Below are 16,333 nucleotides of genomic sequence, written 5' to 3' on the forward strand. Positions count from 1 at the left end.
CCCCCCCCCCAGCCTTCCCCTCTCTTCCCCATGTCTATTTTCCCCACTTTGCCTTCCCTCAGAAAAGAGCAGGCCTCTCGGGGACATCACATATGGCATAATAAGATCGGGCACATACCATCATATCAAGGCTGGATTAGTCTATCCAGTAGGAGGAACGGATTCCCACCAGCAGGCGGAGGAGTCAGAGACAGCCCCTGCTCCCACTGTAAGAGCCATGCTCCCACTGTCAGGGATCCCACAATAACACATAGTTATTCAGTCATACATGTATCAGAGGACCTAGGTCAAACCCCTGCAGGCTCCATGATCTCTGTGAACCCCCGTGAGTCTGTCAGTCGATTCTGCAGGCCATGTTCTTGGAGTGTTCCTAACCTTTCTGGTTCTTCAGATCCTTCACCTCCTCGACAGGAATCTGGGAGCTCTGCCTAATGTTTGACTATGGTACTGACTCTACATCTGCTTCCAGTAGTTCCAGTCCCAGAACACTCTGCAGACCGATTGAAGGTTTTGTGGCTGGGTTGGTGTCCCTGTCCCTCCACAGAAGATGCCTGGGTCAGGCTCTCTGACCCCCATTACTAGGAGTCTTTGCTAGCATAACCATCTCTTGTATCTCAAGTTCAGAACTCAAGTTGTAAGGGATCTGAGGCCCTCTCTTGGCCTCTTTAGGTACCAGGCATGCATGTTGTACACTGGACATATATGTAGATAAAATATCCATGCATATATCATTGATTTTTTTTTTTAAGTGAAAACAAAATGGCTTAATGGATGTTGGATGTTGTAGAGATCTGAATAGGAAGAAAAGAAAGGCTGATTTAGGGAACGCATCCATGTATAGACTGACTTTCTCACTTTACTCAAGCTGCAGCTCCTATGTACTCAGACTTTAACGAGTTCTCTATAAGCAGGGCCCTCACCCCACTGCTCTCCAGTGACAGACATTTTATTATGCCATGGGTCAAAGCCACCCTTTTGTTAGTATTTATGTAATGTATTTGGTAAAATTGTAGGATGGAATTAAGCTCATTATCATCTATAATATATGGTTGTGGGCATGCATTTGCTAGTTCTTCAATTAAATCCTCATAAATTTTTGAGTATATTATCATCACCTCATTTCCAGAAACACTAGTAATTTTATCAGAATTATTGTTGAGTGTTAAGTTTTTTAAGATGTAGAAGCAGGTAGCCCAAGCTAACCTTGAACTCTCTGTATATCGGAAGTTGTCTGTAAACCTTTGATCTTCCTGCTTTCATCTCATGAATGGTAGGATTACAAACCTGTGAAAACATGCCCAGTTTTATGCTGTACTGCTTCATGCATGCTAGGCATACCTTACGTGCCTGAGGTACATCCCAGCTGCCCATTCCAACATTTTACCCCACCCCCTTTTTCCTGGCAATAGAAGTATTCCTTTGCTGTTACTATCTCACTGTACCCCCCCCCCCAATATTATATGCTTGTGTTTCATAGTATCTGTTAGAGAAATCTCTCTCTCTCTCTCTCTCTCTCTCTCTCTCTCTCTCTCTCTCTCTCTCTGTGTGTGTGTGTGTGTGTGTGTGTGTGTGTGTGTGTAGGGAGACCAACCTCGGGTACTGATTCTTAGATGCTGTCTACCTTGCTTTTTGGATGGTCTCTTTCTTGGCTCCAGACTTGACAGAGTAGGCTGGTTGGCAGGCAGTCCTGTCTCTGCCACCTGGTGCTTGGATTATAAGCTGTTGTCACCACACCTGGCTTTTTCACATGGATCTTGAGGAATCCAACTCAGGTCTTCATGCTTGTGCAGCAAACACTTTACTGATGAAGTTATCACTCCAATTTTCCCACTTTTTATTACTATGCATTCTTGCTTTAAAGGCAGAGTACTATATAAATAAGGTTTTTTTTTTATTTTATTTTTTTCCCACCTTGTAGGTTGCTTCCACAGAATGTTGGCCTTCTCTATGTTGGAGGTTATGAAAGACCCTTTGCACAAATCAAGGTATGATTGTTCATTTTCTGTGTGTTTTTCTTTGGTGTTTACTTATCTGGAACCCACTGTTTAGTAAAACCACCAGCCTCATAAAAGATGTTGTGAATGTGAAGGAATAATTTCATGGATGGATTTTGCTAATGTCTGCTGCAAAAGTTGTTAAGCAATTTCAGACCCAGTGTTTAAAACTCTGATCATTCTAGAGTTGACTTTCTACAGTATTTTTAGAATATGTGCTCTCCTTTATTGGGGAATGATTTACAGCAGTATACTGTAATTAGACATCCAGTTTGATAAAAGCTTGATATTTACTTATGTAAAAGCTATTAAGATATTTGATAAAAGCTTGATATTTTCTTATGTAAAAACTATTAAGATAATGAAATATATTATCACTTGAAAAAAGATACTGAAATCATTTGGAACTTTTTTTCTTTATACTCTTGTTTTTGTCATCTTGTCCCTTAGAATCTACTAAACTAACTTGTTTTGGCTTTTGTTTTGTTTTTATTAAATATTTTCTTTATTTACATTTCAAATGTTATCCCCTTTCCTCCTTTCCCCTCCGAAAACCTCCCTCTCCCATCCCCCCTCCCCCTGCTCACTAACCCACCCACTCCTGCTTCCCTGTCCTGGCATTCTGCTATACTGGGGCATAGAGCCTTCACAGGACCAAGGGCCTCTCCTTTCATTGATGTCTCACAAGGCCATCCTCTGCTACATATGCAGCTGGACCCATGGGTCCCTTTATTTGTACTCTTTGGTTGGTGGTTTAGTCCCTGGGATCTCTGAGGGTACTGGCTAGTTCATATTGTTGTTCCTCCTATGGGGCTGTAAACCCCTTCAGCTCCTTGGGTCCTTTCTCTAGCTCCTCCATTGGGGACCCTATGCTCAGTCAGATGTTTAGTTGCGAGAATGTGTCTCTATATTTGTCAGGCTCTGGCAGAGCCTCTCAGGAGACAACTATATCAGGCTCCTGTCAGCAAGTACTTGTTGGCATCCACAATAGTGTCTGGGTTTGGTAACTGTACATGGGATGGATCCCCAGGTGGGACAGTCACTGGATGACCTTTCCTTCAGTCTCTGCTCCACACTTTGTCTCTGTATCTCCTCCCATGGGTATTTTGATCCCCATTCTAAGAAGCACCGAAGTATCCACACTTTGGTCTTCCTTCTTGAGCTTCATGTGGTTTGTGAATTGTATCTTGGATATTCTGAACTTCTGGGCTAATATCCACTTATCACTGAGTGCATATCATGTGTGTTCTTTTGTGATTGGGTTACCTTACTCAGGATGATATTTTCTAGATCCATCCATCCATCCATTTGCCTAAGAATTTCATGAATTCATTGTTTTTAATAGCTGAGTATTACTCCATTGTGTAAATGTACCACATTTTCTGTAAACTAACTTGTGTTGTAGAGGAATTTATATATTTTAGTATTTACGTGAGTGGAGTCACACATTTTATCCCATTCTCTTATGTCGCTATCTTTAACTTAGCATGATTATTTTGAAATTCATCTTAACTCTTGCACTTATAATTACTACTTTTCTTTGTGTGATCATGTTGGAAACTGAACCAAGTGAGCTGTGTGTGGTAAGCACTACTGTCACCATTTGTATATAGTTTTCAGTAGGCTATCCTATACTTTTCAAGGGTAGATAGATACATAGGTCTGTGCCATTGAACTTCCACCAGTACCATTCTTTATGGATTATTGTAGCTTTATAGTAAGTTCCAAAATCAAATTGTATAAATCTTTCTGTTTTGTTCTTTTTTTTTTTTTTTTAAATGAAGGTTAGGTTACTCTAGTTTTCTTTCATTTTTCATATTTTTTAAAAAAATTATTTCATCAATTTGTATAAAAGGGCTTACTTGGATTCTCTTTGGGATTATGTTGAATCTATAGATAGATTTGAATAAAATTGAAATTTTAATAGTATTGTGATATGAGTTGCTGGGTTTAGTTCCCAGGAGAGGAAGAGAGGTAGGTAGAGTTTAATAATATAGAGTCATTTAGTTCACCAAGCAAGACTGCATTTAATCCAGCTTTAATGTCTCTCAGTGAAATTTTCTTGTTTTGGTGATCTTGCATAGTTTTACAATGCATGAGCATCTGTATTTCATATTTTTGATACTATTATAAAAGTATTTTTATTTGTTTCTGAATGTTTATTGCTAATGTACAAAAAGATGATTTTAAATATGTTGACTTTGAATTCTATAGTATTAATACACTCAATTATTGGTTCTTATAGTGATTTTTATATATTTTATAGCATCTCTTTACGTAATTATGTGATCCGCTGAAAAAGGCTCTCCTTGTCTGATCTGGGTGCATTTCACTGCAGTGTCTTCATTGTTCTGACTGCAGTCTACAACGCCAAGCTGAACAGTAATGTTTAGAGCAGGTATCCTTGGCCATTTCCCTATCCTGAAGGGAGCATTCAGTCTTTTGTCAAAATTGTTTCCATAGTAATATTAGTTAAGAATTGATCAAATGGGCTTGAGAGATTACAGAGGACTAGAGTTTGGTTCCTAGCACTCGGGCAGCTCATAGATATACCTCTAGCTCCAGCAGATCCAGCTCCCTCTTCTGCCCTCTGTGGGCACCTAGACACATAAATAGTGAAATCATTTTGTAAGAGGTGATTGATTATAGCTAGCGTTGTTGTAAGAAATGAAAGAAAAAATGGGGCTGGGAGATGGCTCAGCAGGTGAAACATTTCCTGTGTGAGTGTGAGGGGCCTGAATTTGAATCCGCAGCACTACAGAAAGCTGGGCATGCTCCGTTGTGTCTAATCCAGTGCTCATGGCAAGATGAGAGGCAGAGTACCCAGCTGCAAACATAGGCACCATGTGTGGAAGGGACACCTCGACCTTCATATGTGTGCTGTGGCACATAGGAGAGCATACTTGTATATTTGAATGTGTGTGTCTCTCCTGCCCCACATACACATTAAATACACACAAGAGAGGGAGAGCAATGGGAAAAACCCAGCAAGGCAATAATAAAAGGGAAGACTTGAACCTTTTCTTTTTCTTGTTATTGTAGCTTTCTGTTAATGTTTTGTTAATCCCACTGGTCAAGAGTAAGACCACTACCACTAATTTTGAGCCGCATTTGAAGTAAGCTTTATTAAATACTGGCCAGGGTGACATGTACTGGTCAGGTCTACACTCAGGAATTACCAGAGAATGGCTACAAACTGTTAGTTCCACACTTAGACACGCCCTGTTCTTCCTGCCTTTGTCCAGTTGGGGCAGGTATACATCCTGGCAACCATGTGGACCAGTTTGTAGTCAGCAGCTGTTTTCTGCATGGTGTCTGTCAGCCAAGTGGGAATCTGCCGAGATGGATATAGGCTGGGCACAGAATTTGCTTGTAGTTGGAGGAGGGAGGTGTCTCAAGGAGGGGCAGCTTGCATAATCACCCCCTCAGTAACTGGCAGGTAGAGAAGGTAGGAAACTTAGCCTATACTTATCTGGAGTCTGTTTGACCTGTGAGAGCTGGTTCCAACTTGTATGGTTTCCTCAACTCCTTGAAGCTTACATGCTTTTTTTTTTTTTTTTTTTTTTTAGTTTACAAAGAAATAAAAGTTCTAGCTATAATAGCATTACCTGCACTAAAATCTACAATGTGGAGAAAGCAGCTAACAGGTGTCTGTAAAACAGCTGGAGTAGACTCGTGCCTTTGAGTCATAGCAAAAGCCATGTCCTGACTTAAAAAGCATGAAAATTGATTTCTCTGTCCAGAGAGTTGGATATGTATGGATTGGACTTAGGTGTTTTTAGCTTGAGGAGAAGCACTTTTAAAAAAAGATTTATTAATTTATTTCCTGTATATAAGTACACTGTCTCTGTCTTCAGACACACCAGAAGAGGGCATCGGATCCCCATTACAGATGGTTGTGAGCCACCATGTGGTTGCTGGGAATTGAACTCGGGACCTCTGGAAGAGCAGTCAGTGCTCTTAACCACTGAGCCATCTCTCCAGCCCTGGAGAAGCACTTTAAAGTCTGTTCTTTGAAGGTAACAAAAGGAAAAGTGAAATCTTGAGCTTGTGACTGACTGTGTGTGGTAGTAGTGCTTTAACAGCTTGCCAAACTCCACTGAGCAAGGCTATAACTTTGACATTTAGAAACTTTAATATAACAATAGCGTAAAGAGGAGGGAGGAGATCTGAAACATTCTTTATTACTTAAATCTTTCTTATGCTTCTACAACTTGTATTACATTAAAACAGTTTCTTAGACACTCAGAAATTACACTTTCACATCCTCAGACCTTTACATGCCTTATAATACTTTCTTAGGTCCTCAGAGCTCAAATGTAAAGCCTTTTAATTTCATCTAGTCATTTACCAGAGACACAAGTAATTATTATTGTGAGCAGTCAATGCAAAGCAAGTTCTTTTAAATAAAGGAATAGTAAAAATACTCCATCTGAAACTTGTTTAGTCTTCACTGTAAGTCTGCTGGCAGGCAAACTGTCTGCAGGTCTCAGCAGAAGCTCTAGTGGCTCTGGGAAAACCAAGCCTGATTTTTACATATGAAATGAACTTACAAGGTGGCTGCAGCCCCTAGGAAGGAGCTGGTTGCCTGCTGCTGTTAGGCTGATAAACCTACGTTTTCCTTGCCTTAAGTGCCATCAGAGATCTGAGAAGGACACATTTTAGTAGGAAGTAGAATCCAAATGGCCTATGTATCAATTAAAATGACAGAGACACACTCACTTCCTAGTTGGTGGCCATAGGCTAATGTGGTCTCAGTGGTTTCATTGGTGGCAATAGTCAGTATTCACCTGTGGTACAGGACAACATTTGATCTTGAACCACACAGCAGCAGTATTGGCCTTTGGCTGCCAGACCCAGGTCCAGGTCCTAGAGATTTTCCTGTAGATGAGGAACTTGAGAGGCTGGCCTTTCTTTGACCAAGCAGAGTAGAGCAGTCAGTGCTCACAGCTTGTGCAGATTCCTGCAACAGGTAAGAAAGACAGAGGAAGGTTTTCTCAGTGATTAGTGAGTGTTCCTACAACCTAGATGGGATAGCGGGTGTCCCACTGTATTTGGAGACTTCGAGTTCCTTCTCATTTCTCATACACTGGGAAGCAGCTTTTTAAGTAAACATTTAAAGTGCCATAGTCAGCACATCTCTGAAGGGGTTGAGGACTATCTAGTAAGTTTGCTTGTGATAGCTCGAACCTTGGGCTTTAGGAGACTAAATAAAAGTCATTCCTATAATTAATTACATTTGAATTTAGCATGACTCTAAGTATAGTTCTGTTAGCTTCCATGTCTTAACCATCTTTAACAGTTTATAACAAGTTAGTAGATTTTTATAAGATTAGGAATTTATAGTTTTATCTCCATTAAGTTTGAGTCTTATAAGAGAATATTTTCTGAATTAAAGCTCTTTTAGTATAAAAATAAATCTTTAAAATCACACAGTCCACAAGGAAACTGGTAACTACTTTCCTGGTACTTTTTTAGTGTATACCATTTTAGAATATTATAGTTTCTTGTATGACTCAGTTTATCAAACTGTCTAAAGCTTATTAACAAGGTTATCGAAGACAAGGTGGTTCGACCTACATCTGCAAATCAGTCTCTGCTATCAGGGTAGACTTTAGGTAAGAAGAGACATTCTGTGGGCTCTTTGCCAGACTGCTTAGGTCATTATCTTGCTGCGTCATAAAATAGGAATATCCTAGTTTCTGGTGTTTGGTGCTTATAGAAGTTGCCACAACACTAGCCATTTATTTATTTATTTATTTATTTATTTATTTATAGATTACATATTAATAAGGACATCATAGCAGAAAACATTTTATAAATGTCCCATAGCCTTATAAATTTAAGTATTTTAAAAGCTGATCTTTAAAAAATTCAGTTTTTTAAATTTATATTTCCTTTTAAAGAAGTTTAAATTCTAAACTGTAGGCTCCTGCAATATCAGAAATAAGGTACCCTTTATAGAGTACCCTATTTTACTTTAAGTGGGAAGAGACAGGGCAGAACTACAGTAAGGCAAACCCAAAATTGCAGCAGTGCGAACATTCAGTGCTCAGAAGCTGGTATTCATTCACAGTCTCTGGGCTTCCCCAGGGGCTTAGGTCACCTCTGGCACCAGCCTTGGCAGCGCTTACAGCCTGTCTTCTGTGCTCCATCTGGCTCCATTTTATTATGGCTGTTGTTTCTGGGGGCCATCACTTGGCACAAGCATTCCCAAAACTGTTGGCAACACCCAGAGCATCATAATCAGGAGCCAACTGAACATACACCTTCTTTCTCTATTAGGTTTTATCTTGGTACTTTGGCCACATCAGAATCACAGAGTTTCTTCATAGCTTGTTTGATCTGTGCTAATTGGCCTTGACATCCACAGTGAACCCAAGTGTGTCTTCAATCTTCTTCGTGTCTGACTTGGTGATTGGGAATTTGATGATGATGTAATGGTCAAGATTGTTTCTCCTGGGTGAACTCTTAGTGTGGTATTAGGCTGGAAGGTGGCGATGTGCGGATCTCCTTCTTTCTGTAGTTGTGGACCCTTTCAGCACTGCCTTCTTGGCTTTCAAGGCATTCACTTGGCTTCGGGTTTTAGGAGAGGCAGGAGCTTCCGTCTTTGCTTTCAGTGCCAACTTTGATATAAACATTATTTTCCTGTAAATTTTATCATAATTATTATGGTATCGGCACCTCTTACCTACATACAGTACCTACAGTAATTTATCTTAAAACTCTTCAAAGTCTGTCATTAACATTATAAATTGTGTTTGCAGATTCCTCACGGAATGCTAAGCATTCAGATACATTTTTGCCTTCTTATTTCAGTGTTTCTCCAACACTGGTGGTGCTGGCAAGCGTGCCTTTACACCCTTGCCTCACTGTCCCACTCCTGGAGTTTAGCAGCAGAGCCAGAAAGCTTGCTGTGTTTCAATAGGAACATTTCTGGCAGTCAAGTTTCTCCCCACTCACCTTCCCTTTTCTCTTCTCCCCTCTTTTCTTCCATTCCCCACACCCCATTTATGCTTGGAAAATCAGTAGGAAGGAGGATGGGGAAGAGAGGCAGAGCGAGCAAGCATATGTGCATGTGAGTTACATGTTATCTCAACAGCATTATTACATGTGTGAGGATAAGTTCCTTTATCAGTCACCTGATCATTAACAAATAACATTTTTAAAATCTAGGTCTTAGTTAACTGGGTGTGTAATGGAGGACACTGCTTTGTCAGCTCTGTGTGCGTGATTAATTGACTTGACTGACATAAAAAAATCCATGATTTTAGGTTATCTTATTCCTTTGATGTTCTCTCATTCACTGTGGAAAGATTTTTTTAACCTTACAATTGTTTAAGATCTTTCATGATTCCTTGGTTATAACTGATTACATTTATATCTAATTACAATATGTAGTTCACTGGAAACAATACAAATAGGGCAAACATTTAAGATGATGCTTGAAATTTAAGGTTAATTTCTTGTCTAAGTCTGTGCTGACTTCTGAAAAACCAGCATTTTGTTATATCTGTTTTTTCTCCCATAACACTAAGTGTAATGATGATGTGTTCTGTGCCATAGATATCACATATAGCTTTGTTTGTTTGTTTGTTTTTTGAGACAGGGTTTCTCTGTATCGCCCTGGCTGTCCTGGAACTCACTTTGTAGACCAGGCTGGCCTCGAACTCAGAAATCCGCCTGCCTCTGCCTCCCAAGTGCTGGGATTAAAGGCATGCGCCACCATGCCCGGCCACATATAGCTTTTTAAAAATGGAGACTGTGTTGCTTTTCTTAAGGCCGTATTGATCATTGACTTTTAAAATAATTTGGTCTATGCTATGTGTCTTTCTTAATACTTCATTTTGTGTGTGTGGGTTGGGGGGGCATCGAGACAGGGTTTCTCTGTGTAGCCCTGGCTGTCCTGGAACAAGCTGCCCTCAAACTCAGAAATCCACCTGCCTCTGCCTCCCAAGTGCTGAGATTAAAGGTGTGCGCCACCACTGTCCAGCTTAATACTTCATTTCTAAGGTGCTTTTAATTATATGTATGTAAATGTATTTTCCTGTCTCTGTTAGCCAAAAAGATAATGAATACCTAAAAATAGTTCTCAGAGGAAATATTTATTAAGGACTTTGATTTTAAACATATGTTTATATAAAACATAGTGAATTAAAAAACATTGATCATTTTCTAATGATTTACAACATGGAATAAAAAGAATTGTTTTATTAATCTTAAGCTGTTGTTTTCTACAATAATGAAACATTTATTCTTAAAACTAAAACTACATTAAACTTAATCATAGGTGATTTAAGTTTCTAAGTGCATTGAACTGTACTTGGGTAATAGTTCCATTATACAATTCTATGCCATCTTTGGAATTGAAAGGGAAAGGCCAGCCAGTACTTGGGAAGTTGAAGCAAAATGATTGCTGTCAGTTTCTAAACTACATAAAGACTATGTGGAGAAACCAAAATGAAAATTAAAAAAAATATTTTTTCAAATTTTTTTGAGATAGGGTCTCACTGTAGATCGGGCTGGCCTCAAAAATCAGCGAGACCTGCCTTTGTAGTCTCCTCTTCCTGAGTGCTGGGATTTAAGGTGTGTGCTAATTTAAATTAAAAGCATGTTTTGATTTAGTTCTAATTTTTTAAGTCTTTTAGAAGTCTTACTGGTTGGAATTAGGTAGATCATTGCCTAATATCTAGATTAATCTTATCTATCTTTGCATGTACTATCATTTAAATTTGGATTGTATTTTACATGTTATTCTTTTTCTCCCCGTTCCCCCACTGAATTATCCATCCTTAGTCTAAGGTATAATCTAAGCTGGTGTTGGATTTGTGAGACCTCTGCCTCATCCTGTGTAGCAGTTTGACTGCCAGCCTGTGATACCCTTGTTCAGTCTCACTTTATTTCATTCCTGCTCTTCTGTTTGGTTTCCTAGAGCAACTTATACTATAGGGAACTCCTTTGTTTGTTGGTGTTTAAGGCTGGTTTGGAACGTATTATATAGCCAAGGGTGACCTTGAACTTCTTATCCTTCTGCCTCTGCATCCCAAGTGCTCAGATTACAGGTATAGATGACCTACCATACCTAGTTTATATGATTTTATGGAACAAACCCAGGTCTTTATATACACACGTGTGTGTGTGTGTGTGTGTGTGTGTGTGTGTGTGTGTGTGTGTGTGCGTGTGTGTGTGTGTGTTATATAAGTATTTTACCAAGTGAGCTACATTGCCAGGCCAAAATCTTAATGTTAATCCTCTAAGCTTTCTAATCTTAAAGACTCAACTTAACAGGCAGAATCCGTAAACTCTCAAGGAGGGAAAGACTCTCCATGTGGCCTTTAGTCAGCCAAGCGTGCTAGTTACTGAAAGATTGAAGGCTACAAGGTTGCCACTCCTGGAACAGTTTTATATCAGTTGTCTGTTCCAGTTCCTACAACCCAGGAGGTGTGAGAGGTGGTGAGGCTAAGCGTGACTTTATTTTTTCTCTTATCTATTACATTCACCAAAATTTCCCCTTCTTCCTATCCTCCGAGTTCCATTTCTCACTCCACCCCCTTCGACTCTTCCGTTTCCTTTCAGAAAAGGGCAGCCCTCCCAGGAATGACTATCAACAAACATGGCCTGTCAAGTTGCAGTAAGACTAGGCAGCTCCACTTGTATTAAAGTCGGACATGACAACCCAGTGGGAGGAAAGGGGTCCTAAGAACAAGCGAAAGAGTCAGGGACAGCCCCACCCCAACCCTGCTCCCACTGTTAAGAGTCCTGCGAGAAGACCAAGCCAACAACCATACCATGTATGCAGAGGCTGTAGGTCAGACCCAGTGGGCTCCCTGACTGTCAGTTCAGTCTCTGAGCCTCTCTGGGCGCAGGTGAGTTGATTCTGTGGGTTTTCTTGTGGTGTCCCTGTCCCCTTTGGCTCCTAGAATCTTTCCTCCCCCGCTTTTGCAGGGTTCCCAAACTCTGCCTAATGTGTGGATATGGGTCTCTGCATCTGTTTCCATCAGTTGCTGGGTGAGGCCTGATTACGTCTATGTCATCCCACACTTGTGTCTATGAATCTAGCAGAGTATCATTAGGAGCCATTTTGTTNNCNNNCTTCCTTCCTTCCTTCCTTCCTTCCTTCCTTCCTTCCTTCCTTCCTTCCTTCCTNCCTNCCTCCCTCCCTCCCTCCCTCCCTTCCTTCCTTCCTTCTGGTGGTGGTATTTGGTTCTATTCTAGGAGTGCGGGCTTATCTAGCCTCTGGTTCCTGGCTCTCCAGGCAGTGACAAGGATGGGTTCCCTCTCATGGCATGGGTCTCAAAGCTGTACAAGTCTTGGTTGGGCACTCCCACAGTTTCTACACCACCTTTACCCCAGCACATCTTATAGGCAAAACATATTGAAGGTTGAAGGTTTTGAGGCTGGGGCAGTATTCCAGTCCCTCCACTGGATGTCTTGTCTGGTTACAGGAGATGGCCAGTTCAAGCTTTGTATCTCCCCTTACTCTAGAAGTCTTAGATCACCCTCTTGGATTCCTGGAAGTTGCCATTGGAATAGGTTTCTACCTTGCTCTTGAAATGCCCCTTGGGGGCTGGAGAGATGGCTCAGTGGTTAAGAGCACTTGACTGCTCTTCTGAAGGTCCTGAGTTCAAATCCCAGTGGCTCACATTGTGGCTCACAGCCATCCGTAATGAGATCTGATGCCCTTTTCTGGTGTGTCTGAAGATAGCTACAGTGTACTTACATAAAATAAATGGATAAATCTTAAAAAAAGAAATGCCCCTCAATTCCAGTTGTATCTCACAATATTTTCTCCCCCCATCTTCCCTCAACCTGATGATGCTTCCTGTTCCCATCTCCACCCACCCCTAGTCCATCTGTGATATCTGTTCTGTTTTCTTTTCCCAGAGCCCTGAGCCCTTCTTGTTACATTGCCTTTCTAGGTCTGTGGATTGTAGCATGATTGTCCTTTACTTTACAGGTAATGTCCATTTACAAGTAAGCACTCACCATGCTTGTCTTTCAGAGTCTGGGTTACTCCAGGGTGATTGTTTTCTAGTTCCATCCAATTTCCTGCAAATTTCATATATATATGTAATATACTCCATTTATTTATCTATTTTTCATTGACAGTCATCTAAGTTGTTTCCAGTTTCTGGCTATTATGAATAAAGCTGCTGTGGACATAGTTGAACACAAGTGTTTTTGTGGAAGTATGGAACATCTTTTGGCCATTTGCCTAGGAGTGGTATTAGCTGGTTCTTGAGGTAGTTTTGATTCCCAGTTTTCTGAGAAACCACCACATTAATTTTCAAAGTAGCTATACAAGTTTTCACTTCCACCCGCAATGGAGGAGTGTTCCCCTTGCTGCACATCCTTGCCAGCATGAGCTGTCACTTGTGTTCTCGATCTTAGCCACTCTGCCAGGTGTAAGATGGAATTAGAGTCATTTGGTTTGCATTTCCCTGATGGTTAAGGGTATTGCACATCTTTCTTTCAGCACTTTTAGCCATTTGAAATTCCTCTGTTGAGAATTATCTGATTCGATTTGTACCCCATTTTAAAATTGGGTTAAGTTGATATCTAGTTTCTTGAATTTTTAAAATATATTTTAGAAATTAACCCTTTGTCAGAGGTAGAATTGGCAAAATCTCCCATTCTATAGGCTGCTGGTTTTTTCCTATTGATGGTGCCTTTTGCCTTATGGAAACTTGTCAGTTTCATGAGGTCTTGTTTATTAGTTGTCTGTCTTAGCGCCTGCACTACTGGTGTTCTGGTCAGGAAGTTGCCTTCCTTTACCGATTACATGCTCTTGAATTTATAGGGCAGAGGTGATCAGAATTGAGATAGCATCTTGATGGAGTTTTCCTTTGATGAGTATAAAGTGTCCTTCTTTATCTCTTTTGATTAATTTTGATTGGAAGTCTATTTTGTCACATATTAGAATGACCACATCTAATTGCTTCTTGAGTCCATATGGAAAATCATTTTCCAGCCCTTTACTCTGAGGTAATGTTTATCTTTGATATTGAGGTATAAAAGTGCCATTTTTTAAAAAGAATTATTTATTTCATGTATACGAGTACACTGTCGCTGTCTTCAGACACACCAGAAGAGGACACTGGATGCCCATTACAGATGGTTGTGAGTCACCATGTGATTGCTGGGAATTGAACTCAGGACCTTTGGAAGAACAGCCAATGCTCTTAACCGCTGAGCCATTGCTCCAGCCCCAAACTGCCATGTTTTAAATGTGAGTTCTACTTAACAGAAGTGTGAAAAGAACTGTAAGCATTAGTCAGGATTCTTTTTTATCTAAGGCATTTCTTTTTCATTCAGCTCTTGAGAAACTAGGTATCCCTACTCGCAGTCACTACTGGAATGAGGCTTTCATTAAACAAACAAACTCCCAGTAGCCAAGAAAATGTAGGTTGCCTGCTCTCTGCATCCAGGTACACAAATGGTAAAAAATATTTATCTCATCTTCATCTTCATTTTCTTTTTCTTTTCTTCTATTTTTAAAAACTGTCTGGGGCTGGAGAGGGTTAACAGATTAAGAACACTGTGTTCTTTCTGAGAACGCAGGTGTGGTTCCCAGCATACACACTGGGCAGCTTACAACTGGTCAGCTACAGGGGATCCAGTGCCTTCTCTGGCCCCTGAGACCACCTACATACCACTTGGAGCCTTGGTAGGGTATGGGGTGGTAGGCACACCACAGTAAAGATAAGTCTTTTTAAAATTTAGAATTATTTTTCTTTAAAATATTTTGTACTAAGATTGTTACTTAGAAACACCCTTGATGGTTAACCTGTCAGTTTTAATTTTAGTCTAGTAAAATATTGATTTTGGATCCTTCTATTGTATAAAAGACTATTGGAAATAATTTGTTATGTTTGCTAACTAGTAATTATTTAAAAGATATTTGGAACATATATGGAGGCTCATGTCGATAATCTCACTACTTAGAAGGCTGAAGCAGGAGAATTGCCACAGTTGAGATCAAAAGAATGAAAACCTGTCTCAGGGCTAGCATGGGTACTTATTTGATGTATTAGATCAACATTATTATTTAAATAAACTAATGCTCATATTCATATTTTAAATCTCTAAAATGCCTTCCATATTTTAGGAATATAAAGGAACACTTTTGATGAGACCTTGTTTCAAGAGAGAAGGAAATGTGCGCCTGCAGGCTTTACATGTGCTTATAGATACATAATATGAACTGAACTTTCAAAGCAGACGTGATGTCACACTGTTAGGTCTTTTGCTTTTGCTTTTTTTAAGTTTAGTTTCCATGTGTTCATCATGATGGAGGCATACATGGGATCAGAGGGTAGTTTTGAGGAGTTGCCATATGGTTTCTGGACGTGGGACTCAGGCCTTCGGGCTTGGTGGCAACTGCCCGTTTAACCACTGAGCCATCCTATTGTATCTTGGTTGATTTTGCAGTGCTGGACTCAGCCCATAGACTTTTCTCTGTTTAAACTGACTCACAGTTTGGCAAATCCTGCTTCAGAATAAGACTCCTCCAGCTAATGCTGCCATATGCTTCCAGCAGGAAAATGCCACACTATGACAATAAGGAAGCTGTTGCCCCTAAAGTGAAGCTAGCTAGCCCTGAAGACTGGCCTTGGAGAGGAGAACAAGACAAAAGAATATACACAGTTGCTGGGTAGAGGGCAGAGATGGAGTGAAGATACAAATGAGAGTGGAATTAAGATGCCTTAGAAAAATGTAAAGCCATTTTGTGCTTCAGAGTTTCTAACTCTAAAGAACAGAAGGGAGCCTTCTACACCTCCTCTGTCTTCCAAGTGATTTCATGTACTTTGAGGATAGAGAAGGAAATAAAGATCAATCTCCCCTTAATGAAAAAATAAGAAGTGGAGGTGGGTGAGAATTTGAGAGAAAGCAGTTGCATCAGATTTAGATTTATATGACATATTCATTGAATGATGACTAAGGTTTTCATAGTTCTGTTAATAATGAGGAAGCATTTTCAGTGTCTTGGATTTATAATAATAAGGATTGAAGAAGTTATCTAGGTTTTGAAAGCAAGGTTAGTAAGAAAAAGAAGTGAACAACAGACTCATCACTGAAGCTTTGAGGATTTCTTTTTCTACAAAAATAGCTGTTAACGTATCCTTCAGATCTCCAAAATAAGCGAGCTGTTACCTTAGAGATCCTAACATATTCACATCATGGTCCAGAGACATGGTACAGTAGGTAAGTGTTTGCCGTGCAGATGGGAGAGTGTGACTTCAGTTCCTTCCTGTAATTCCAGTCTCTAAGACTGGGAGAAAGATAGGTCTCTGGGGCAAGCATGGAACAACCAGGTTCTGGGGGGGAGAGAGAGAGAG

General features: G+C 40.2%; 1 protein-coding gene across 3 annotated transcripts in view; it reads left to right on the forward strand.

Moving 5' to 3' along the window:
• The window catches only part of Rngtt (RNA guanylyltransferase and 5'-phosphatase), a 175,882-nt gene that overhangs the window by 115,705 nt on the left and 43,844 nt on the right, over nt 1-16,333 (forward strand). For 2 of the 3 annotated variants that reach the window (XM_021222038.2, XM_021222039.2), the window contains exon 14: nt 1,919-1,985. In XM_021222038.2, coding sequence (XP_021077697.1) covers nt 1,919-1,985 — 67 coding nt within the window. Of the gene's footprint in view, nt 1-1,918; nt 1,986-3,564; nt 3,578-4,260; nt 4,381-16,333 lie in introns of those variants that run through there. The other variant, XM_029533371.1, reaches the window with a different exon arrangement.

Source organism: Mus pahari, chromosome 22, assembly GCF_900095145.1.
Source record: "Mus pahari chromosome 22, PAHARI_EIJ_v1.1, whole genome shotgun sequence".
Taxonomy (NCBI): domain Eukaryota; kingdom Metazoa; phylum Chordata; class Mammalia; order Rodentia; family Muridae; genus Mus; species Mus pahari.